At 39.4% G+C, this 25,053-nt stretch overlaps 1 protein-coding gene across 1 annotated transcript; it reads left to right on the top strand.

Moving 5' to 3' along the window:
- The first annotated feature begins 1,374 nt into the window (after positions 1–1,374).
- Positions 1,375–24,019, top strand: SRPRB (SRP receptor subunit beta). Its single transcript, XM_088026180.1, has 7 exons — positions 1,375–1,576; positions 2,311–2,405; positions 3,254–3,331; positions 6,951–7,033; positions 11,471–11,607; positions 12,941–12,995; positions 22,745–24,019. Exons 1-7 carry the CDS (start codon positions 1,423–1,425, stop codon positions 22,956–22,958), a joined length of 816 nt encoding a protein of 271 aa, XP_087882306.1. The 5' UTR covers positions 1,375–1,422; the 3' UTR covers positions 22,959–24,019.
- The last annotated feature ends 1,034 nt before the right edge of the window (positions 24,020–25,053 follow it).

The following is a 25,053-nucleotide window of genomic DNA, read 5'->3' as shown; positions in this document are numbered from 1 at the left end:
GGCCTCCTTTCCGCACCTACCTCCACTCCTGGTTCAGACTCTCTGCATCTTTTACCAAAACACTGCAACAGCTCCCAGCTGGTCTCCCTGCCTCAGTCTTTTCCTCTCTCAAATCACCGTTCTCCATTTATCTGCCAGTCATCTATGTTACCCCCAACTGAAACTTCTTATCTCATTCTGGATGAAGTCTAGGTTCCTCAGCATAGCACACAATCCCTTCAGGTCCTACCTGCCAACCTTTCCTGCTTCATCTCCTGCCACTTCTGCTGAAATGACATCAGCTTAGGGACAGACTGCAAACTGGCAGACCCTAAGTGGGCCACTTCTGGCCCCCTAAGGTGTTTTATTTTATTTTTAAAAAAGATTTGACAGAGAGAGGCACAAGGAAAGAGGGAACACAGGCAGGGGGGTGGGGGAGGGAGAAGCAGACTCCCCGCTGAGCAGGGAGCCCAACATGGGACTCCATCCCAGGACCCTGGGATCATGACCTGAGCAGAAGGCCAGCGCTTTACGACTGAGCCACCCAGGTGCCCCACTGAGGTGTTTTATTTGGGCGACAAGTTTTGTTTTGTTTTTAATTCTTTTCATTACTTGCTGAAATCTGAAAAGTAGGTCATTTCCCTTTCCGGCGTCTCTGGAAAAACTGGAAGAACGGGCCACTTTGCTCCCCCATGCCTGCCTGGCAGAGTAGAGGCTGTCCACTCTGAGCAGGAATGACTGCTGCAGTTTTCAACAGCTTCACCCCCACGCACTGATTTTCCTAGCTGCTTCCCGCAATGTCGAAATCTCAGTTGCATCCCTAGATTTACCGTATAGGGACACTGAATTGCTCGTTTTCTTCTACACAGAGTACTCTTTCTCCTTTTACACGTGCAGAGGCTGACCCATCCCTCCATGGCTCAGTTCCCGTCACTTTCCTCCAGGAGATTTCTCTGAACCAATAACGGACTAGGAGTCCCTTTCTGTATTCCCATATCGCACCATAATCCTCGGTCACATCCCATGCCACATTATACTCAGATGAAATGTTTGTGCAGTGCTTGAGTTCCTCACGAGACTCACCTCGCGAAGAGAGTGACTGGAAATCCTCATCGAAGATTTCTTAAGCCATTCATTTTATTCATCCATCATTCCGTCAACACCCATGAAGAGGGCGGCGATATTTAACTCATTTTTTTAAATTTTTTAACTCATATCTTAAGGGATAAGAGTGTCACTCGTGAAATACCGCGAAACGCCGCTCATTCGGCGGAAACAGCGTGCAAGACAACTGCAACTCCCATCAGGACCTTCGGCATCCCGGCCCCTGAAGGAGGAAATATAACTTAGGAACTAACACTCCCGTGATGCTCCGCTTCGGACGCCTGCGCAGAGTCCAAGGCCACGTCACTTTCGCGGCGCTGGAAACCACGCATCTCCGCAATGGCTTCCGTGGATTCCCGGCGGATGGCGAATGGAGGCAGTGTCGCCGGAGCCTTCCAGCCCCACCTAGACTCCTTGCGGCAGGAGCTGCAGCAGGGGGACCCCACACTGCTGTCAGCCGTGGTGGCGCTTCTCGCGGTGCTGCTGACGCTGGGTAAAGAGGCGGCGGGGTTCTGGACTTGGACTGGGCTTCTACAGACCGCGGACGCGGGGCGGCGAAGGCACCTGGGGGGCATCTAGAGAGGGAGACTCACCTCATATACAAACCTGCTTTGCTGCCTGAAGCAGCGGGAGTAGCGCTGCATTAAAGAGGATCCCCTGCGACCCTTGGAGTGACGTCCTGGTCCTTGGGGGCGCGGATTACTCTTCCTTTATCGGCCCCTGTAAGCGCGCGGTACCCGCCCTCCTTCTTTGCTTTCACTACCAAGACTCGCGGTCTTTACTCCCAAATTTGCGTCCTGGGCGTTGGGGATACACAGTTAATAAGACAAGATTGCACTTGAGAAGTCCAGAATGAGCAGACACGGAAAGGTTGACAGTTGATAGTGGCAGGCACTCAGTGGAGTCCCTAATGATAGAGTAGGCAGTTAGTTAGACATGAGCTAGAGGCAAGGACATTGATAAATAGGTTACACATTAGAAGCCTGGGGGCACAACATCACACATTTATGGGGAATCCAAGAACCCAGACCTCCATTCACTCAGCGCAGACTCTCCCACCGGTAACACTAACAGTAACGATTATAATGGTAAAAACAATAAAAATTAAGTTCCAGCTGAATGAGGTGTTCTGTGATAGACTTCTGTTAATTTCCCTACCCCAACCACCATACAGGTGTACTATTGATGATCAAGGCATAATTTTTGTTGTTTTTCTCTATTCTACAGTGTTCTGGAAGTTCATCCGGAGCAGAAGGAGCAGTCAAAGAGCTGTACTTCTTGTTGGCCTGTGTGACTCTGGGAAAACATTGCTCTTTGTCAGAGTAAATGTTTTGATTTACACCTCTTCTAAAGTTGATAGGAAATGTTAGGCCATCCCATTATTCCTGTGAGGTCATAGTTCATTTTGGAAAGGAAGCTGATGCTCACAATTGGGGACTTAATTCTTGATTCACTTGGAAAGACTTGAAAAACTTGAAAAGGCTCTTGAAAAATTCATAAACTGGAATTTCTTGACCATTTCTATTTTCTTGCACGTGCCAGATACTGACATTTAGTCTTTATCCCACTTAAGGGTTTTATGTAACTACTTTCATGTAGTGGCCAAGGATGCTGAAGATATACAAGACAGTGATCTGTATAGGGTGTATAATTCTTGTGTAACAAACTCGTCTAAGAACTTGTCAAAGAAGTTTTTTAAAAGGTTGATTCTTTGACATATTGGGCTACTTAGCCATGTTTTCACTAATATTGAATCTGTTTAGTATTTTAAACGATTTTTTGTTATGGAGAGTAGCAGAGGTTTTCTTATTATTCCTTTTGAGAGGATAAAGTATTTCCTTTCCACTACAGAAAAATAATTTGTAATCATTTGTGATGATTAAAAATGTTTATGGAAGTTTGGTGAATTTGGCCACTAACCATTTGAAACTAGGTTTTTGGTTTTTGTTTTTGTTTTTCATTGTGAAGAGGGGAATGAAGATGCAATGAATTAGATTTTTCTACAAGGAAAAAATAATATCGTCCTTTTCAGTTTTTGCAAGCAATATTCATTTGTTTGACCTGACCCATTGGAGAGATAGAACAAAATTACTCTCTTTAGGTTTGCTATTTATATATTTGTTCTGATCTTCCTCAAATTGTTTTTTTTGTTTGTTTGTTTTTTTTACAGTTGTTAACTGGCCTTTACAGAGATACTCAGACTTCTATCACCGACAGCTCTGCTGTGTACAGAGTCAACAATACCAGGGTAAGGGGTTTGTAGAATGTTGGGAGTCTGACAGTTTTACTTTACTTTGGTGTGTCAGGAAAGGACATTTGTAGGATGAATTAGTCTGGGGGTGTAGGTACCATTCATAGCTTATTTTTATGGATAAATAGAGTCCATGTGACAAATTCTGCTTTCAGCCATCCAAGCAGTGGTTTTAATCATGCCATCCCCTGTTTTATTGTACTTCATGCACACTGATGTTACATCACATTTTTACTAGTTTTTGTTGCTATGTCTTCTCTTCAACTTTACCATGAGTTTTTGAGGGTGAGCATTAAACCTTTTCCTTTATATTTTGAATAGGTAATATATGTATATGGGACAAAAATTCAAAAGGTTAAAAAGAATATTCAGTGAAAAGTAATTTTGCCTTTCCTGTCCCTGCTAGGTCTTCTCCTTAGAGGCAATAACTTATTTTCCTGTGGACCCATCAGATAGTCTGTGCATATGCAAACATATCTGTGTATCTGTTAATTTTTTTTTTAAAGATTTTATTTTTAAGTAATCTCTTTACCCAACATGGGGCTTGATCCCACAACCCCGAGATCAAGAGTCTCATGCTCCACCAGCTGAACGAGCCAGGCACCCCAATTATTTTCTTTTTAACACTTGGTTCTGCCCACTGTTTTTTGTTTGTTTGTTTTTTAAAGATTTTATTTATTTGGCAGAGAGAGACACAGTGAAAGAGGGAACACAAGCAGGGGAGTGGGAGAGGGAGAAGCAGGCTTCCCGTGGAGCAGGGAGCCCGATGCGGGGCTTGATCCCAGAACCCTGGGATCATGACCTGAACCGAAGGCAGACGCTTAACGACTGAGCCACCCAGGCGCCCCTGTTTGTTTGTTTTAAAGATATATTTATTTATTTGAGAGATAGAGAGAGTACCCATGCAGCAGGAGGGGGGTGGAGAGAATCTTCAGCAGACTTCCTCCTGAGCATGGAGGCCAACCTGGGGCTGGATCCTAGGACCCTGAGATCAGGACCTGAGCTAAAACCAAGAGTTGGGTGCTCAATCCACTGAGCCACCCAGGTGCACCATGTTTTGTTTTGTTTTTTTAACAGTGTGACTGATACAGTTGGGTTGTTTTGTTTTTTCTCCCTCATTTGTACACATAGTACTACCTGGTTGATTTGTGAGCTACATAGTATTCCATTATGTGGCTGTACCATTCAATTAAGGTCTTATTTAATAAGAGCTCTATTAACATTTAGATTGTTGGTATAATCTTTTGCTTTTACAGTGTTACTTTGGACATGTGAAAGAGTATACATGAGTATATTTCAAAAATACCAGTAAGGAATAGTAAGGAATCATGAGAAGGACTTTTTATGTACCTGTGTAGCTCCAGAATGTGGATAGTGACTGCCAAGTTGATTGCAATGAGTAATAAGTATTTGGTGAGTGGAAGAAAGGCTGGGGGGCTGGTTGGGGGGGTAGATGTATAGATGGATGAATGAGAATGGTTATCCTAGAGACCTTTTCTCCTTTTGTTTGCCCCTAGCCCCTTTTCCTGGTGCTTCCAGAATTAAACATTATAAACAAAGATAAAGAGACATTCTTCTAAATGTCTTACAGATATTTTTTGCTTTTTTCAATAATGGTACTCTTTCTAGCCCATTCCTTTTTAAATTCCCAAAATTTTAGATTTTGAAAGTTCAGGTTTGGGAGAGCTTTAATTCTTGGGAGACTTGTGCCAGATTTTTTAAGTGGGATATTCCAGGGTATACTTTAAACCTGTACTTTCCAGTGGAATAGCCTTGGCTCTGTGTGACTATTGAGCACCTGAAATGTGACTAGTCCAAATTGAGGGGTGCTCTAAGTGTAGTATACACCAGATTTTGAACTTGGAATGAAAAGTAAAACATCGGGGCGCCTGGGTGGCTCCATCGTTAAGCATCTGCCTTCGGCTCAGGTCATGATGCCAGGGTCCTGGGATCTAGCCCCACATCAGGCTCCCTGCTTCGCGGGAAGCCTGCTTCTCCCTCTCCCACTCCCCCTGCTTGTGTTCCCTCTCTTGCTGTGTCTCTCTCTGTCAAATAAATAAAATCTTAAAAAAAAAAAAGTAAAATATCAACGATTTCTTGATTTTTTTTTTACTTGTTAAAAAAGATATTTTAGATATGTTGGGTTAAATAATATATATTATTAAATTAACTTTTTATTTTTTTACTTTTTTAATATGGCTTTTGGAAAACTTAACGTTACATATGAGACTTGCATATTTTTATTGAAAATGTAGGGGTGCCTGGGTGGCTCAGTCAGTTAAGCAGCTGACTCTTGATTTCAGCTGAGGTCATGATCTCAGGGTTATGAGATCGAGCCCTGTATAGGGCTCTGTGCTAGGCATGGAGCCTACTTGAGATTATCTCTACCTGTCCCTCAGCCCCCACCCCCTGCCTGCTCATGCGTGCTCTCTCTAAAAAGAAAAAAGAAAAAGAAAATGTAGAACAATCCTCCCTTCTTTTTTTACTCCTCCTACCCCCCCCTCATATGTTTTAGATGTAGTCTCTCTCTCTCTCTCTCAAGTTAGTAATATATCTAGTAATATGTCTTTCTGAATTGCTTAGAGTGGTATAGTGCTAATTATGAAATGTGGTAATGGGTCCTAACCTGAGATCCCTAGACTCTTACCAGTATTTTTTTTTTTAAGCTAGCATACATCATATTTTTACCCATTAAAGACTGCACAGACTAAGTAACAGGTCATAATGAATTCAGCTGTAATTATGTTAGATCTGTGCATGATCCTGACTCCCTCCTGCTGAACTGTGGTGAAGACTGGCTATGGATAAGGTAGAACATCTGAGAAATGTTCCTGGACCTGATGAGTGTAGCAGGATTATACCCGAGAGTCTTATTGAGCATAACCACACCCACATTGAACCTGAGCTCAAGAAGGAAGGCCTGGGGTGAATAGCTCTTAAGTGAGTGTTTAGTGAGTCAGCTCAGTACAGGCACAATACCTCCCTGTTTCAGTGATTGACATAAAATATTGGCAGTTGGAACAGATAAACGGTGGGTCTAGTCAGCAGATATTTAAAAATTACGGTGGACACGTAAAGGGATGTTTTGTTGTTACAGAGATTGGGGATCCCTGTAATGGTAACATGCTATATGATAAAATGTAGGTTTCCTGTTACATTATTTAGTTTGTGAATATTTACTACTATTTTCACATGTTTTTGTTTTTATTCATACTAATGTATTTCCCCAGCCTCAGATGGACTGCACTTTTCCTGACTCCCCCAGACGGGGTCAGTTTCTCACGTACCCTTGGAACATTATCAAAGTTGTAACTTTACATTTATTTGTAATTTTACATTGTGTTGATCTTTCTGATTTTATTATAAATCCTGTTGGAACAGGGATTATGTCTGTTTGTGCTCACCGTTTAATCCCTGGAGCCTCTACTAATGATCTATAAATAGAAGAGGCTTTGTGAACATTTGTTTGGTTCGTTAATTAATTATGGTGAACATTTTTTTGATTCATTAACAAAATGGACCCTGTTCTGGTACCTGAAATCTCGTATGAGAAGTTTATGTTGTGAATGTGAATCAGGACCAAAATGTCATTTAATGTTATTGCTGCCATCCTTAGGCCACTAGCCTGACCTTGATTGATCTCCCTGGCCATGAGAGCTTGAGACTTCAGTTCTTAGAGCGTTTTAAGGCTTCAGCCAGGTAAGTAGGATTTGGAGTGAACTTGCCTGAATTTGTATATCAAGGCTACACGTACTTGCCCTGGTGGTATCCCCTCTATGGGGGAAAGAGCATGGACCCTGGGGACAGCCGTTTCTGGGTTGCAAGCCCACCTCTACTAGGATTTTATGAGGATTATATGAGATAGTGTTTGAAAGTGTTTCTCAAGAGTGTTTAGAAAGTGTTAACCTTCACCATGTTAGTAAATTTTTCATTTACTTTGAGGATAAATTTTAATAACATGTAGAACTATTAAAATCCGAAAAAGGAATCTGAAAGCTAGGTGAAATCCTAGAAGCTATTTAAATCCAGCATTATATATTTATGTTCTTAAATTACCTAAATTTAGTGCCTCAAAAGTACAGAACACTATTTTCATGTGTCTTTTACTATTGTCCTCGTGTTACTCTTCTTAAAATTCTTGTGCTTCAGTTGAAGATGCTTGATTCTTGTTTTGTCTCTAACACTGATAAGAACTTAAGAGGAAAATCAATATGCCACATTTCATTGATTTTTTTAATACCATATTTCATTGATTTTAAGGCATTTTAATATCTATAAAATTAGAATGCTAGTTATGGTTGTTTGTGTCATAGTTTAATTGGCAGCATTTTCCTTTTCTTAGTTGTACTTGAAATAATAATGTGTCTTAATTGATGGAATCTTAGGTTTGATGGAATGAGGCAGTTTCTTTCCTTATTTTTGAAGGTGTCTTGACTTATATTTTGTTGTTGCTTCCTTGTCCACAAGATGGTGGTGATGAGCAATCTATCGGTTGTGTGAATTTTTAAAAAAAAAATATCCTGTTTTTGAGGGCAGTTTTAGGTTCACAGCAAAATTGAGCAACAGGTCCAAAGATTTCCTGTATTACTCCCCACTCCACACACATGCATAGCCTTCCCTATTAAAAGCATCCTTCACCAGAGTGGTTCATTTGTTACAACTGATGAACCTCTTAACACTGACACATCATAATCATTCTGAGTCTGTGTTTTACATTAGGATTCACTCTTGGTGTTGTACACTCTACGGATTTGAACAAATGTATAATGACATGTATTCGCCATTTATAGTTTCATACAGAGTATTTTCACTGCCCTAAAAATCCTCTGTGTTCTGCTAATTCATCCTTCTGTCCCCTAACCCCTGACAGCTACTCATCTTTTTAAGTCCCCATATTTTACCTTTTTCAGAATGTCATATAGTTGAAATCATACAGTAGGTAGCCTTTCAGATTGGCTTCTTTTACTTACTAATATATATTCAAGTTACTTCCATGTTTTTTTCATTGTTCAATAGCTCATTTCTTTTTAGTGCTGGATAATATGTCATTGTCTGGATGTACCACAGTTTATCCATTCACCTACTTAAGGACTTCTTGGTTGCTTCCAAGTTTTGGCAATTCTGAATAAAGCTGCTGTAAACATCTGTGTGCAGGGTTTTGTGTGGACGTAAGTTTTTGGGTGAATATCAAGAACTGCAATTGAGGAATCATATGGTAAGAGTATGTTTAGTTTTGTGAGAAATTGCCAAACTGTCTTCCAAAGTGGCTGTACCATTTTGCATTCCCACCAGCAATGTGTGAGGGTTCCTGTTGCTCTGCGTCCTCACCGGCATTTAGTGTTGTCAGTGTTCTGGATTTCAGCCATTCTAGTACATACATAGTGATATCTAACTTCTTTAAGTTGCATTTCCCTGATGACATTGATAGGATGTGGATCATCTCTTCATATACTTATTTGCTGTCTATAGATCTTGTTTGGCGAGGTGTCTGTAAAGATCTTTGGCCCATTTTTTAATTGGGTTGTTTTTTATTGTTGAGTTTTAAGAGTTCTTTGTATATTTTGGATTTCTTTATCAGATTTATCTTTTGCAAATATTTCCTCCCAGTCTTTGGTTCATCTTTTCATTCTTTCGATGGTGACTTTTGTAGAGCAGAAATTTTTATCTTTAATAAAATTCAGTTTATAGATTTTTTTCCCATGGGTTATGCTTTAGCGTTGTATCTAAAAAATCATTGCCAGACCCAAAATATCTAGATGCTCTCCTGTGTTCTCTCTCAGGAGTTTTATGATTTTGTGGTTTACATTTAGGTAAGTGATCCATTTTGAGTTAATTCTTGTGAAAAGGATATGGTCTGTATCTATTCATTGTATATATTCATTTTTTTTTTTTTTGCATGTGGATGTTTAGCTGTTCCAGCATCATTTGAAAAGATTATCTTTGTTCTGTTGTACAGATCTTACTTAACAATGAGGTTACATTCTGATAAACCTAACAGTAAGTTGAAAATATCTCAAGTTGAAAATGCCTTTAATACACCTACCAGATGTCATAGCTTAGCCTAGCCTACCTTGCATGTGTTCAAAACACTTACGTTAGCCTATGGTTGGGCAAAATCATCTAACACAAAGTCTATTTTATAATAAAGTGTTGAATATCTCAGTGTAATTTGTTGAATACTATACTAAAAGTAAAAACCAGAATGGTTGTGTATATTAGTTGCTTACCCTCCTGATCCAGTGCCTGACTGGGAGCAGTGGCTCACTGCTCCTGCCCAGTATCACAAGAGATTGTACTGCATATTGCTAACCCAGGAAAAGATTAAAATTTAAAATCTGAAGTATGGTTTCTTTGAATGTGTATTGCTTTCGCACCGTTGTAAAGTAAAAAAGTTGTAAGTTGAATTGTTGTAAGTTGGGGACCATCTGTACTGCCTTCCCTCCTTTGTCAAAGATCACTTATCACTTGACCAAATACATAGCAGTCTCTTTCTGGACTTTATTCTGTTCTGCTGATCTCTTTTTTCATCAGGACCACACTGTCTTGATTACTAAAGCTTCATAGTAAGTTGGGCAGCGTCAGTCCTCCAGCTTTGCTCTTCAGTATTGTGTTGGCTATTCTGGGTCCTTTGTCTCTCCATATAAACCACAGAATCAGTTTGTCAGCATCTGCAGAATAAGTTGCTGAGGTTTTGATTAGAATCTATAGATCAAGTTGGGAAGAACGGACGTTTTGAAACTGTTTAGTCTTCCTGTCCGATTGTGGGATATCTCTGTTTATCTAGTTCCACTTTGATTCTGTTGATCAGTTTTATAGTTTTCCTCATATAGATCTTGTACATATTTTATTAGATGTATACCAAAGTTTCAGTTTTGGGGGGATGATAATATAAATGGTATTGTATTTTTAATATTTTGTTGTTGTGATTGCTGTTTTTTACTGCTGTAGGATAATGAAAGCCTCTCTCCAGAATGGGTTCATATTTCCTTCTGTTGGGGACCCCCGGAGTTCATTGAGTCTGGCCCCATTTTTATATAAATCTTTCTGCATCTTACACCACAGAAGAGTGTAAATTCATTACCCCCCCCCATCTGTGTGGCACAGGAGGCCTGGTATTTCAGTTCTTCTTGGATTATTTTCCCATACCCCCCTCCACTAGATAGCTTTTAAGTTGTAAGTTTCATGCAGGGGGTTCAGTTCCAGCTCCCCGACTGCATGTTGGCCATTGCTCATTTCCAGTCACACCTGAGTATTCAAACCCTGGTCCCTAGAGTCTGTGATCTGCTCTTTTTCTTGGACTGCTTTGCTTTAGCTTTGATACCTCTTTATTTGTGGCACGTGAGGATTCTCACTGTTGCTGCCTTAGGTTGGGCCCTACCAGGTCGCTCTGCTTCTAGTTTGGTTACTCTCTTAGATGTATCTGTCTTCCATTAAGCACCAATATTCTTTGTAACAGAAAGGCACAAACTCTGTCAGTGTGTCATTCCCTTTTGCCGCCTGAGTGGTTTCTACCCTGTGTACCAGCCTACCTTGAGTTCCCTAGGCCATGCTGTTCTACTCCTTTGTGCTCTGCACATTCTACTTCCCACACAGTCTGTGTCCCAATTTTTTGCCTGGCTAAAATTCAGCCCAGTTGTTGACATCCTCCTTTAAGTCCTCTTGACCTGTTCTCGTGTAAATGGCCTTCCTCTTTGTTCCTGTTACAGCAGGTGCATAGGTCTGCTTTAGCATTTTATCACACAGTTTTGTATATGACGATTTCCTGGTCTTTGAGGGCAGCCATGATTTCCTTTTGTCTTTTTGGATCATTGATATACGGTAACACTTAGTAGTCCTTTGTTTTTTGTTGTTGTTTTTGCATTTTTATAAAACTTGATAAAAAATAGTATTTCAAACTGTACAGTCACCAGAAGTACACAGTTACCAAAAATGCACCCACTTCACTTGGCATCTCCTCAGTAGTCCTTTGTTAAGTGAGTATTTGTATGGTGTGATTACATGTGTGCACACTTGCATGTGAGTCTGCTGTGTGTTACTCATTAGGATTGAATTGGATGAAATTAAGGATATAACTTTTCAACATAATGCTGCACTAGTGCATGCTTACATGCTGGTTTTTTCTTTCTCCCCCTCCAGGGCTGTTGTGTTTGTTGTGGACAGTGCAGCCTTCCAGCGAGAGGCGAAAGATGTGGCAGAGTTTCTGTATCAAGTCCTCATTGACAGTATGAGTCTGAAGAACACACCATCATTCTTAATCGCCTGCAATAAGCAAGGTGCCATCATGTTTTCCAGCAATAATAACAGATTTTTTTCTGGGATTGCTACTAAGAGCTAATAATAGTTACCTACAGTTGTTATTATTGAGGATGAGAGACAGTGGTTAAGGAACTGTGAAGGATTTTAAATCTTAAAATTGTTTATATACCTGCATTTTCATTAGTTTTACCAGGCTGTTCTAAGGAGTAACTATCACCAGTTTTTCTTTGATACAGTGTTTTGCATTTCACAAAATTATAAATCATTTTACTTTATTTACCAAGTTAAGTTTGTCAGATTGACAGTATGTCCTATCACACACAATTGTGGAGGTCCGGGGGGGAGTCTCTCCTTTCAAACAAATTTACCTTCCAGCATGTTTTATCAAGGGGGGTTTGTGTTTTGTGTTGTCTTCCATTAAGCACCAATATTCTTTGTAACAGAAAGGCACAAACTCTGTAAGTCAGTGTGTCATTCCCTTTTGCCGCCTGATAACCTCATAACCATTAAACATTTTCTGTCACATCCGATAAAACTAGGCTTCAGTTTCATTACCTCTAACATAAGATAAACTAGTTGATTTTACAGTCTACTTTCAGATTAAAATTCTGATTCTACAAAGAGCCCAGTGCATTGCTCAGAAGTGATCAGGTAGTAATAACCCTAACAATACCTAATCTGGAATTGGTGTTAGGATCAATACCTGGCCTCTCTGTTTCTTCTGTGTGGTATAGGGAGAGAAGGTAATATTTATTTGGCTTTTGCTGGGTGCCAAACCAGTGTTCCTCTCTTACCAGGGTGCACTTGAGTGACTTACCATCTTAGTATCAGCTGGGAATGTGCTTAGTTTACTTTTATATGATAAGTAGGATATTTCTCTTGGAGTGAAGGCTCTTTTTACAGTCAAAAAGCTGGTAGGTTTTCTTTCTGTTACACTGGCTGGACTTATATATATGTTGATTTAAGAGGTCTGTAAGATGTAGAAAACTTTCATGAAAGAGCTAATCAATTTTAGGGATATGAGCGTAATACATTTATAAGCATTATTGTAGGAAAACCCATACATGAAAATTATAAAGCTTACTTTGGTAGTTAAGCTACTAATGGTAAAAAGTTCTTTAGGAAAAAAAAGGAAAAAAACTTATTGGTTAAATTGGAATTTTCCACATATGCAAGAAGTCTTTTGTGTGTGTGTGTGAGTTAAGTGTTAGAAGTTTATTAAGTGAAGATACAGAAAAAGCTCTCAAGAGTGAGAGGGGTACTGACAGGTTTGCCCTCCATATGTGCAAGAAGTGTTGGGAAAAGACCCTTTCTGGTTTAAACTATAACTGTGTCTTCATTTCTTTACAGACATTACAATGGCAAAATCCGCAAAGTTAATTCAACAGCAGCTTGAGAAAGAACTGTGAGTATGAATAAGTCATATTGATTAATGTATATCTTAAAACTTAGGAAATATGAATATACTGCTTAAGGTCTTTTGTTGTGTATGATTACCATAGCGCAAAAAATAGTGTGAAATATATTTGTTAAATAATTGACAAAAGAATTAATGGAATTCTAAAAAGCATCAGTGGGATGTTTATGGATATTTTAATAATTTGTGGAAAGAAGATCTCAGGTTTATTGAGACCATAAGCTCAATTCATTTTCCCACTATTTCTACTTCATTTATAGTAGATCTGAAAGGTTTTAGAAACAAAAAATTTGAAAGCCATGGAATTTTTGTTGACAGAATAAGAAAGGAATGCTTTAGAAGAATTTAAAAACCTATTATACTATTTTATAGCTTATTTTTATTATTTTCCAGCTATATTGCAATATTATTTAGCTTGATTTTAGTGTTTAAAAATTGGTAAAGTGAGCTATAGCCTTTTGAGTTTTAAGGAATCTAGCATGTGTGTACTCTGCCAGTTTGTAAGAGCTAGAGCTACCATCAGCATTATGATGAAGCAAGTTATGTTTTCTTGTTGCTGTTGTGTAGACATTTTTTAAAAATTATTATTATTAAAGAAAAGAATCCAATGAGGAAAAATTGTATAAATACAACTTTGAGGGGCACCCGGGTGGCTCAGTTAAGTGTCTGCCTTCGGCTTGGGTCATGATCCTGGAGTCCCAGGATCAAGCCCCATGTCCAGCTCCCTGCTCAGCGGGGAGTCGGCTTCTCCCTCTGCCCTGCCCCCTTCTTGTGCTCTCTCTCAAATAAATAAATAAAATCTTAAAAAAATAATTCAGCTTTGAGCACATTTTTTTCACCACTAGGATTTACTTACTGTTTTATACATTTAACAAGTACCTATAATTCATCTAGTATATGGCAAGCCCTACACTCAGGATGTGGCTATAGGGGGAAATGTGATGTGGTTCCTATACTCAGGAGCTTAGGGTTGACAAACGCTTGCTCAGGGTGTGCAAACAAGAAATAGTTTTACATTTTTAAAGGGCAGGTAAAAAAAATAAGAAAAGTAAAAAATATGTAACAGAGGGCGCCTGGGTGGCTCAGTTGGTTAAGCGACTGCCTTCGGCTCAGGTCATGATCCTGGAGTCCTGGAATCGAGTCCCACATCGGGCTCCCTGCTCAGCAGGGAGTCTGCTTCTCCCTCTGACCGTCTTCCCTCTCGTGCTCTCTATCTCATTCTCTCTCTCTCAAATAAATAAATAAAATCTTCAAAAAAAAAAAATATGTGACAGAAACTAAATGTCACCCATAAGCCCAAAACATTTAACATATAACGTAGAAAAATTCTACCAGGCCTGGTCTGTCATTTTCTGTGGTTTCTTTCTTTTTTTTTTCTTTTAATTGCAAATGACATATTTAATTCCATATGCTTTAAACTTTTTAATATATGAATAGAAGAGTAAAGTTAGCTGTTCAATCAGATTTATCAAAGACCTCATGCTTTCAAGTTGAATATCAAAAGAGATTTTTTAAACCCCTTTATGGAGGGGTAATTGATATGTAAAAAGCTGTGCATATTTAATGTGTACAACTCCATGCATTTGGGGATAAGTGTCCACCTTTGAAACCATCACCACTATCAAGGCCGTAAAAATATCCATTGCTTTCCAGAGTTTCGTCCTGCTCCCTTTATTATTTGTGTGTGTTTGTGTGAGAGTGAGAGAGAGAGAACGTTTCATGAGAATACTTAAGATTCTAAGTATACAAGGCAGTATTGTTAGCTATAGACACTATGCTGTAGTGTATGTATGTATGTATGTAGTGTATGATCTCTAGTACATACTTATTTGCATAACTGAAACTTTTTTTTTTTTTTTAAAGATTTTATTTGAGAGCGAGAGAGTATGTGAGTACAAGTTGGGGGGAGAGACAGAGGGACAGGGAGAAGCAGGCTCCTCTCCCTCCGTGACATGGGCTGGGATCATGACCTTAGCCTAAGGCAGATGCCTAACGGACTGAGCCACCCAGACGCCCTTGCATAACTGAAACTCTATAACCTTTGACCTAATGGTCAGAGGCTCCCCATTTCTCCCTCCCCCCACCCCAGTAACCACCATTCTACTCTGCTTCTATGTGTTTGTTTTAGATCCTACATAGAAGTGTGCTCATATGTTTGTCTTACTGTGTCTGTTATATCACTCAGCATAATGTCCTCCAGGTTCATCCATGTTGTTGTAAATAGTAAGAATTCCTTCTTTTTCAGGGCTGAATAATATTCCATTGTATGTATGTTCCACATTTTCTTTATCCATTCATCCTTTGATGGACATTTAGGTTGCTTCCATATATTGGCTATTGTAATAATGCTACAGTGAACATAGGAGTGCAAGTACCTCTTCAAGATCCTGATTTTAATTCCTTTGGATAAATACCCAGAAGTGGAATTGCTGGATCATATAGTAGTAGTTTTATTTGTAATTTTTTGAGGAATTTTCATGCTGTTTTCCATAGTGGCTGTACCAATTTACATTCCCACCAACAGTGTGCCAGGATTGCCTATTGTCTGCATCTCCACAACTTAACTTGTTTGTTTTGTTTTAATATTAGTCATTATCTCAGGTGTGAGGTGATATCTCATGGTGGTTTTGATTTGCATTTCCCTGATGATTAGTTATGTTGAGTACCTTTTCATGTACTTACTGGCTATTTGTGTCCTCTTTGGACAAGTGTCTGTACAGAAATGTCTGTCCTTTGTCCATTTTTCAACTGGATTGTTTTTTTGTTACTGACTTGTAGGAGTTCCTTATATATTTTGGATATTAACCCTTATCCAATATATGGTTTGCAGGTATTTTCTCCAGTTCCAGGTTACGTTATTGTTTTACTGATTTTTTCCTTTGCTCTGCTTGTTATTTAATTTAGCAATCACATTCGTTTCCTTTTGTTGTCTATGCTTTTGGTGTCATATCCAAAAACTCATTGCCACAACCAAGGTCATTGAGCTTTTCCCCTGGTGTTTTCTTCTTTGATTTTTATGGCTTCAGGTCTTATGTGTAAGTCTTTAATCCATTTTGAGTTGATTTTTGTGTATGGTAGAAGATAAAGGTCTAATTTTATTTTGCATGTAGATATCCAGTTTTCCTGGCATCATTTATTGAAGAGACGATCCCATTGTATATTCTTGTCATTCTTATCAAAGGTTAATTGACTGTATGTGTGGGGGCATTTATTTCTGGCCCCTCTACTTTATTGGTCTGTGTGTCTTCTTATGTCAGTTTCATACTGTTTTGGTTACTGTAGCTTTGTTATATAATTTGAAATCTGGAAGTGTGATGTCTCTGGCTTTTTTGTTTTTACTCAAGATTACTTTGGCTATTACGGGTCTTTTTGTGGTTCCATATGAATTCTATCATTGTTTCTTCTATTTTTGCAAAAAATTCTATTGGAATATTGATAGGTATTGCATTGAATCTGTAGAGGGCTTTGCAGTGTACTGACATTTTAACAATATTTAATTATTCCAATCCAGGAACAGGGGATATCTTTTCCTTTATTCATGTCTTCAGTTTCTTTACGAATGTCTTATGGTTTTCAGCGTATAGATCTTTTGCCTACTTCGTTACATTTATGCTTAAGTATTTTATTTTTGATGCTATTGTGAATGGGATTGGTAATTCTTAATTTCTCTGATAGTTCATTAGTAATATATAGAAACATAACTGATTTTTGTATGTTGATTTTGTATCCTGCAACTTTACTAGATTTGTTTAGTAGTTGTGGTTTTTTTTGGTGGTGTCTTTAGGGATTTATATACATAAGATTAAGTCATCTGTGAACAGAGATAATCTTACTTCTTTTCAGATTTTCATGCTTTTTATTTCTTTCTTTGCCTAATTGCTCTGTCTAGGACTTCCAGTGCTATGCTGAATAGAAGTGGTGAGAGCGGGCATCCTTGTTTTGATCTTGGAGGAAAAGCTTTTTCAGCTTTTCACTGTTGAATATGGTATTTTCTGTGGGTTTGTCATATATGGCCCTTATTATTTTGAGCTAAATTCCTTCTGTGCCTATTTTGTTGAGTTTTAATCATGAAAGGATGTTGATTTTTGTCAAGTGATTTTTTTCTTTATTGAGATGATCGTTACGATTTTTATCCTTCATCATGTTAATGTGGTGTATCACCTCTCTTGGTTTGTGTATGTTGAACTCTCTTTCCATCTTGAGTAAATCCCGTTTAATCATCGTGTACAATCCATTTAATATGTACTTTTGGATTTGGTTTGCCAGTATTTTATTGAGGATTTTTATATCTATGTTCATTAGGTATATTGACGTATACATTTCTTGTAGTATCCTTGTCTGGCTTGGATATCAGGGTAATGCTGGCCTTGTAAAATGAGTTTGGAAGTGTTACCTCTTTAATTAGGAAGAGTTTGAGAAGAATTGGTGTTGATTCTTCTTTAAATGTTTAGTAGAATTCACCATTGAGCCATCTGGTCCTGGGCTTTGCTTTGCTGGTAGTTTTTGATTACTGATTCAGTCTCCTTCCTCATTATTGGTCTGTTCAGATTTTCTATTTTTTCAGGATTCAGTTTTGGTATGTTGTGTGTTTCTAGGAGCTTATCCATTTCTTCTAGGTTGTCTAATTTGTTAATAATAGTCTCTTATCCTTTGTATTTCTGTGATATAAGTTACCCCTTTCATTTCTGATTTTATTAATTTTAGTCTTCTCTCTTTCTCCTTGCTAAAGGTTTGTCCATCTTGTTTATCTTTCAAAAAAACAACTCTTCATTTCATTGATATTTTCTAGTCTGTATTTTTTTGTTTCTGCTCTGATGTTTATTTTTTCCTTCCTTATGCTAGCTTTCGGGTTAGTTTGTTCTTTTTCTAGTTCCTGGAGGTGTCAAGTTAGGTTGTTTATCTGAGATCTTTCTTTTTTCTTAGAATAGATATTTATTGCTATAAATTTCCCTCTCAGAACTGCCTTTTGCTGCATCCCGTAAGTTTTTGGTGTGTTGGGTTTCCATTTTCATTTGTTTCAATATTTTTTTATTTGCTTTTGGATTCTTCCTTGACCTATTAGTTGTTCAGAAATGTGTTTTTTATTCCCCACATATTTGTGAATTTTCTAATATTCCTTCTGGTATTGATTTCTAGGTTCTTACCACTGTGGTCAGAAAAGATACATGATGTGATTTCAGTCTTCTTAAATTTGTTGACTTGTTATCTATCCTGGAGACTTCTATGTACACTTAAAAAGAATGCATTCTGCAATTGTTGGATGGGGTGTTCTGTATTTGTCTGTTAGGAATATTTTATGTATAGTCTTGTTCAAATATGTTGTTTTCTTAACTGATTTTTTTTGTCTAGATGATCTGTTCATTGTTGGAAGTGTGGTATTGAAGTCCCCTGCTATTATTGTATTGATATCTATTTCTCTCTTTAGTTCTATTAATATTTGCTGTATGTATTTAGGTTCACTAATGTTAGGTGCATACATGGTTACAATTATTATATCCTCTTGATGAATTGACCCCTTTATTATTATATAATGACTTTCTTTGTCTCTTGTGACAATTTTTGACTTAAAGTCTGTTTTGATGAAATAGGTATAGTCAGCCCTGCCCTTTTGCCCTATTCATTTGCATGGAATATCTTTTTCTATCCCTTCACTTAGAACCTTAAATCTAAAGTGTGTCTCCTGGAGACAGTATATAGTTCAATCTTGTTTTTTTAATATATGCATCCACTCTGTTTTGATTAGAGAATTTAAACCATTTACATTTAAAGTAAATACTGATAGGTAAGTACTTATTCTGTTTTGTTGATTGTCTTCTGTTTTATAATTCTTTTGTCCCTTCTCTTTAATGATTTGTTTGTGGTGTTATGCTCTGATTTTTTTCTCTTTCTTTTGTGTATCTACTATAGGTTTTTTCTTTGTGATTACAATGAGACTTTTGTAAAACGTAGTATTGGTAATCTTATTTTAAGCTGATAACAGCTTCCACTGCATACAGATATTGTACACATTAACTTTGTCCCCTTCATTTATACTATTGATTCCACAATTCACATTTTTATCCACAATTCACATTTTTATATTGTATATCCATTAATAAATTATTGTCATCATAGTTATCTTTAACACTTTTGTCTGTAGCTTTTATGCTAGGGTTAAGTGATTTATGTGTCATCATTACAGTATTAGCGTATTCTGAATTTGAATATACTCTTACTGTTATAGTGAGTTTTACACTTCATATCTTTTCATGTTGTTAGTGTCGTTTTGTTTCACCTTAAAGAACTGCCTTTAGCATTTCTTGCAAGGGAGGTCTAGTGGTTATGAACTCCCTCAGATTTTGTGTGTCTGGGAAATTTTTTCTCCTTTATGTCTGATGGACAGTTTTGCTGGGTATAGTATTGTTGGTGGCAGTTTTTTTCTTTCAGTACTTTGAATATCATTCCACTCTGTACTGGCATACAGAGTTTCTGCCGAGACTAAGAAATTAGTCTTATGGGGTTTCCCTTGTTTGTGACCATTGGCTTTGCTCTTGCTGCTTTCAAAATTCTCTTTGTCTTTGACTTTTTGTCAACTTGATTATAATGTGTCTTGGTGAAGTTCTCTTTATGTTTAATCTATTTGGGGTTCCCAAGTTTAATGGATCTAGATGTTCATTTCCCTTTCTAGATTTAGGGTTTTTCTGTATTATTTCTTTATAAATAAGTTTGCTGTTTGTCTTTCTCTGCTCCTTTTGGGACTGCCATAATGCATGTACTTGATTCCTTTAATGATGTCTTATAAGTTATGTAGTCTCTCTTTACTCTTTTTTTCTTTTTGTTCTTCTCATTGGGTAACTTCAAATTACCTGCCTTCAGGCTCTCTGATTCTTTCTTCTGCTTGATCAAGTCTGCTGTTAAAGATCTCTGAATTTTTCGCATCAGTCATTGTGTTCTTTAGCTCTAGAGTAGCATAAAAACTTTTTATGGCTTCTCTTTGTTGAGCTTCTCATTTTTTTTTTTTAAAGTAGGCTCCATGCCCAGTGTTGGGCTTGCACTCATGCACCTGAGATCAAGAGTATCATGCTCTACCAACTGAGCCAGCCAGGTGCCCCGAACTTCTCATTTTTATTCATATATTACTTTTCTCATTTTGTTCAGTTGTCCTCTTTTATAGCTCAGTGAACTTTCAAATGATTATTTTGAATTCTTTGTCATGCATTTCATAGATCTCCATTTCTTTAAGATCAGTTATTGGTGCTTTGTTTTGTTCCTTTGATGGGCTTGCTGCTGGAGTGTTTGGGCAGACTGGCTTGGCTCCTAGGTCCATGGGTGTGTGGGCCGACTGCCTGGGTTCATGGAAGTGGGCCCGGCACCAGGGTCCACTTGGGTAGCCTGGCCAGGTGCCTGTGTCTACTGGGGCAGGCCTGGTGCTGGGGTCCACTGGAGGTGGTCCTGGAGCTTGGGCCCATAGCAGTGGGCTGGGGCCATGGGGGCCAGCCTGGTGCTGGATTCTGTGGCATAATGAGTGTTTACTTCACTGTCCTTCCCCCCAAGTGAAGCATCTCTCTCCATGCTTGCAGGAAAAGTAATGTGAGTCATGTGAAACTGTCCTTCCTATTCCCTTTCAATGCATCTTTTCTTATTTCTGTATAACACCCAGGTGCCGTAATCTTGGACCTGGATTCCTTCTCTCTCGTGCATGGGTGGTTATTCAAATTGATGGTTCTGTGAGAAGACTTGTGCTGGGAACTCCTATGCTGCCATCTTGCTGATGTTAGTGTCAGTGGCTTCTGTCCCTTCTGAATGAATATTTATCATTTTTCCCTTACTCCTGATGGTTTCTCTCTTGAGACTATAAATTGCTTGTTGTTAGGCTAAGCAAATTAGAACAACTAGAGGATTTAGTTTTTCTAGAAATCCTGTTGCAATTGGTGGGAATTGGGGGAAAAAGTGATCATAATTCTTGTGTATCCATTTTGTTGTTTTCTTTTTAGCAGTATAGTCCATGTATTCCTGTGTTCAAAACATGTATTTTCCTTAGTCCATTTGCTTTTCACTCTAAAGAGCCATATAAAGGCAATACAGGTAGAAATTATATATTATAAGGTAGTGAAGTAAAATGTTAAAAAAGTTGCTAGGTGAGGGGCGCCTGGGTGGCTCAGTCGTTAAGCGTCTGCCTTCGGCTCGGGTCATGATCCCAGGGTCCTGGGATGGGGCCCCGCATCGGGCTCCCTGCTCCGCGGGAAGCCTGCTTCTCCCTCTCCCCCTCCCCCTTCTCATGTGCTCTCTCTCTCTCATTCTCTGTCTTTAAAATAAATAAATAAAATCTTTAAAAAAAAAGTTGCTAGGTGAGTATCAGTTAAATTAAGAGTCAGATTTTATTTTTAAAAGTTTATTTTTGTTAGTAATCGCTACACCCAATGTGGGGCTCAAACTCATGACCCCGAGATCAAGAGTCACACCCTCTTCTGACTGAGCCAGCCAGGTGCCCCAGGAGTCTGATTTTAGATTAATCCTGTGTTTGTGAGAATTACGCCCTATCAGCTTTGAAGCATTTTATAGTCTTCTGAATAACAAGGCTAACTATGTTCACCTTATGGCAAGAGCTGAGTACATGTTATGCTTGGCCTTTTTTCCTTTTTAAGTTTTTTTTTTATTGTAAAATATCTTACATATGACACATAAATTGATTTTTTTTTTTTTTTAGATTTTATTTATTTTACAGAGAGACACAGCAAGAGAGGGAACACAAGCAGGGGGAGTGGGAGAGGGAGAAGCAGGCTTCCCGTGGAGCAGGGACCCCGATGCAGGGCCCCATCCCAGGACCCTGGGATCATGACCCGAGCCGAAGGCAGACGCTTAACGACTGAGCCACCCAGGCGCCCCTTTATATTGAATTTAAAGAATATTAAAATGAATACCCATGGACCCACCACCTTGCTTAGAAGGCCCTAAGGGCTCCTCCCCAATATCTTGAATTTAGTATCTAGAATTTTATATTAATTGTTTTTTAAAATATTTTTTCCATGTGTTCGTGTTTCTTTCTAAACAAGGTATTAGTTTTTCCTGCAGATTCTTCACGAATTTTCATGCAGTCTTACAGCTCCAAGAAATGCTTTATTTTGTAAGGAAGCACACTGAGAGCACATCCATTGCTTCTGGACAGCAGAAAAGCGGTGGGAGGAGTAGGCACATGAGCATTGCTGTGCACTCTTTTTGGGGGCCAGCAGGTGGCAGTAAGACAACTTAAATTGGGAAAGTTTTCATGGGTAAAGAGGTTGGAGAGTAGTAATTGTGCCCAAACTGGATATGAGAATCTGGAGTTTGTGGTTTTACTAAGCTCTGTATCCACATAGACTCGTGATAAATATAAATACTGCATTTTCCCACACTTAACTTTCAGAGACTTAAGTTATATAACACTTATAGCATGTATTTAAAAAGTATGTTCAAAAATGGCGTCATGCAGATGATCCTAGTGGAAGGGGATAAGGGAGCCCTGGGCTGAGAGACGGTTGGTGTGACCTGGGCACATGATTAACCTGCTCTTGTCAAGCCAAGCTCGGCTAGACCCCCGTCTCTCCCGTCTGAGAGCAATCTGTGAATGCAAAGGATTAGTCAACAGTCTTCATAGCATAATTGACAGTTTTATGTCATGAGTGCTGAAATGTTTAGGAAAGAGTGTGGCTTCCTAAAGGCCTTTAGTTGTTATATAGTTACTCCTCTCCTTCCTGACGCGTTTTTCTTTTGTCTCATAGCAACACTTTACGAGTCACCCGTTCCGCTGCCCCCAGCACACTGGACAGTTCCAGCCCTGCCCCTACTCAGCTGGGAAAAAAAGGCAAAGAATTTGAGTTCTCGCACTTGCCCCTCAAAGTGGAGTTCCTGGAGTGCAGTGCCAAGGGCGGAAGAGGGGACGCTGGCTCCGCCGACATCCAGGACCTGGAGAAATGGCTGGCTAAAATCGCCTGAGGGGTGGGGCCGGAGAGAGAGAGAGAGAGAGAGAGAGAGAGTGTGTGTGTGTGTGTGTGTGTGTGTGTGTGTGTGTGTGTGTCTGACAGTTTTGGAAAACAGTGTGATAGCCTGGAGTTGATAAAGAAGGGGTACAAAATGTAATTAGAAACATTTTCTTGTTCTGGAAACAAATTGTTGAAAGTAACTTGGAATTTTGGTTTTTAAGTTTAGTTCTCCCTCAGTGCTTTCTAGTCACTTACCTGCCTCTGTGTCTTCCCTTGGTTAAGGTTTAGGTCGTGGCCCTTTAGCGAATGCTTGACCTAGGGTGAAGGTCTTTGTGACCATAACAAGTGGATCTGCATAGAGAGGATATTATCATGAGAGTATGGTTATCATCTGAAAAGTTTCTTATCCTCTGCTTCTCTGTGTTAGTCCCTTTTCCTGAAAACAAACCTGTCTGTGTATGGAACCAGTTGATTCCATTTGCCCTTGACATTTGCGGGCAGTCCATCCTCTAGTCCTTTGTGAATTGTCAGAGGTGTGGGTGTAGAGTGCAGTCTCCCGACACGCAGAGACAGGTAGGAAACAGCAAGGCTGTGTTGACGGCGGGTCTGTTCTTCATCAGCTTGGTGACTTGTCCAAACTCCAGCCTCATAGTACTTAGGTTTCAAAAACATGCCCTGAACCCCTGGAGTCATTCCCAGATGATAGAACTATGAATGCTAAACCCTACATGCCAGAGGTCTAGTGTGTTCTCGTGGTTTCCCTTAACTGAGGAGTATATGAAGATTTAGAAGTGTTGTGAGTTTTTGGATGGCTGAGGGCTCCTGGGCTACATTCCTGTGCTGTTTGACCAGCCCATTTTGTACTCAGCTAGAATGTTATGGAGCGCATGTGAATGAAAAAAGTTCTCCATAGTTTTTTAAAGTGTATATTCACTGGTGGTTAAAAGAAAAGTCAGCTTTTTCAAAGTGATGTTCTTTGTTGTCTTCTTGAATGTTGGCTCTTTTATGGCTTTTATAAATTATTCATGTGTTACTTAGTAAATAAAACAACCTGTCTGGCTCAAAGCAACCGAATGGAATGGTAGAGTGAGTACAACTGGGAGCATGTGTTAGGGTGCAGGCCGAGTTCCACGTTTCCAGGGCCTGAAGATTGCAGCGTACACAGGAACAAACTGCTGTCCCTACTTCACACACTCAGGGACAAGCCCCACTAAAGCTTCAGAGGGGACAAGGGTAGCTCTGGGTGAGGGAGAAGCTAGTCCCAGAACAGTGTGGTCAGAGCCATGACAGGAGAGGAGCTCGGGGTCCTCAGCGTGCGGCAGGGGCACCTCACCTGGCTGTGAGAGTCAAAGAATAGAAGCATGGAGCCGAAAACATACCAAGATTAGTGTGTCCCCCTGTGTGTGCACTACAGCCCAAGCCTGCCTCTGCCTTCCCCCCTTCCTGTGGATCACCCTAGCTCTGCTCGAGAGCCCTCCAGCCCCCAACCCTAGATCATACGCCTTGCTGCTCACCTGTGGAGGAAGTGCAGGCGGAAATGGAGAAGACATTGGGCCTTGACCCTGGCAGAGTTCTTATTCGAAAGCCTCATTGCTGCTCGTGTTCTTACCATCCTTTGGATTCTTAGTTTTTGTCCTTTCCTTATTAGCCAGCAGTAATTCAAGGAGACAGGTAAGAATAACGAACCAGAAATCAACGGAGATTGTGATGAATGTGACACATTCACATAGTCACAGTAGGTGCTCATGTGAACAAAAATCAGTGGCTTGACACTTCTGTTAAGAGACATGTGTTCTCTTAGCTTCATTTTGTTTTTTTCTGGTTAATAAATTGTTTTCTTTACTGGGGGAAGCTGTAATACACCAAAAAAGTAAAGTTCTCTCTCAAACAGTGATTCTCAGACACTGGTGTGCATCAGAATGATCTGTGATGCCCGTCAGACAGCTGTTCTGAGGACCCTGCTCCTAAACACTGAACTCAGTGGCAGATCTGGTGTGGTCTCGAGTCTGCGTGCTCAGTGTGCCCTGTACCAGGCACATGGGGCTCCTAGGAGCACCTTCCTTAGTCACCTGCCCTGGAGTATCACATGTGCCTTCAGTAGGCCTGGT

Source organism: Eumetopias jubatus, unplaced genomic scaffold (assembly GCF_037043125.1).
Source record: "Eumetopias jubatus isolate StellerSeaLion01/CBP00866 unplaced genomic scaffold, mEumJub1_p1.0 scaffold_1, whole genome shotgun sequence".
In the NCBI taxonomy this organism is placed as follows: Eukaryota; Metazoa; Chordata; class Mammalia; order Carnivora; family Otariidae; genus Eumetopias; species Eumetopias jubatus.
This window is presented reverse-complemented; position numbering and strand designations above follow the sequence as displayed.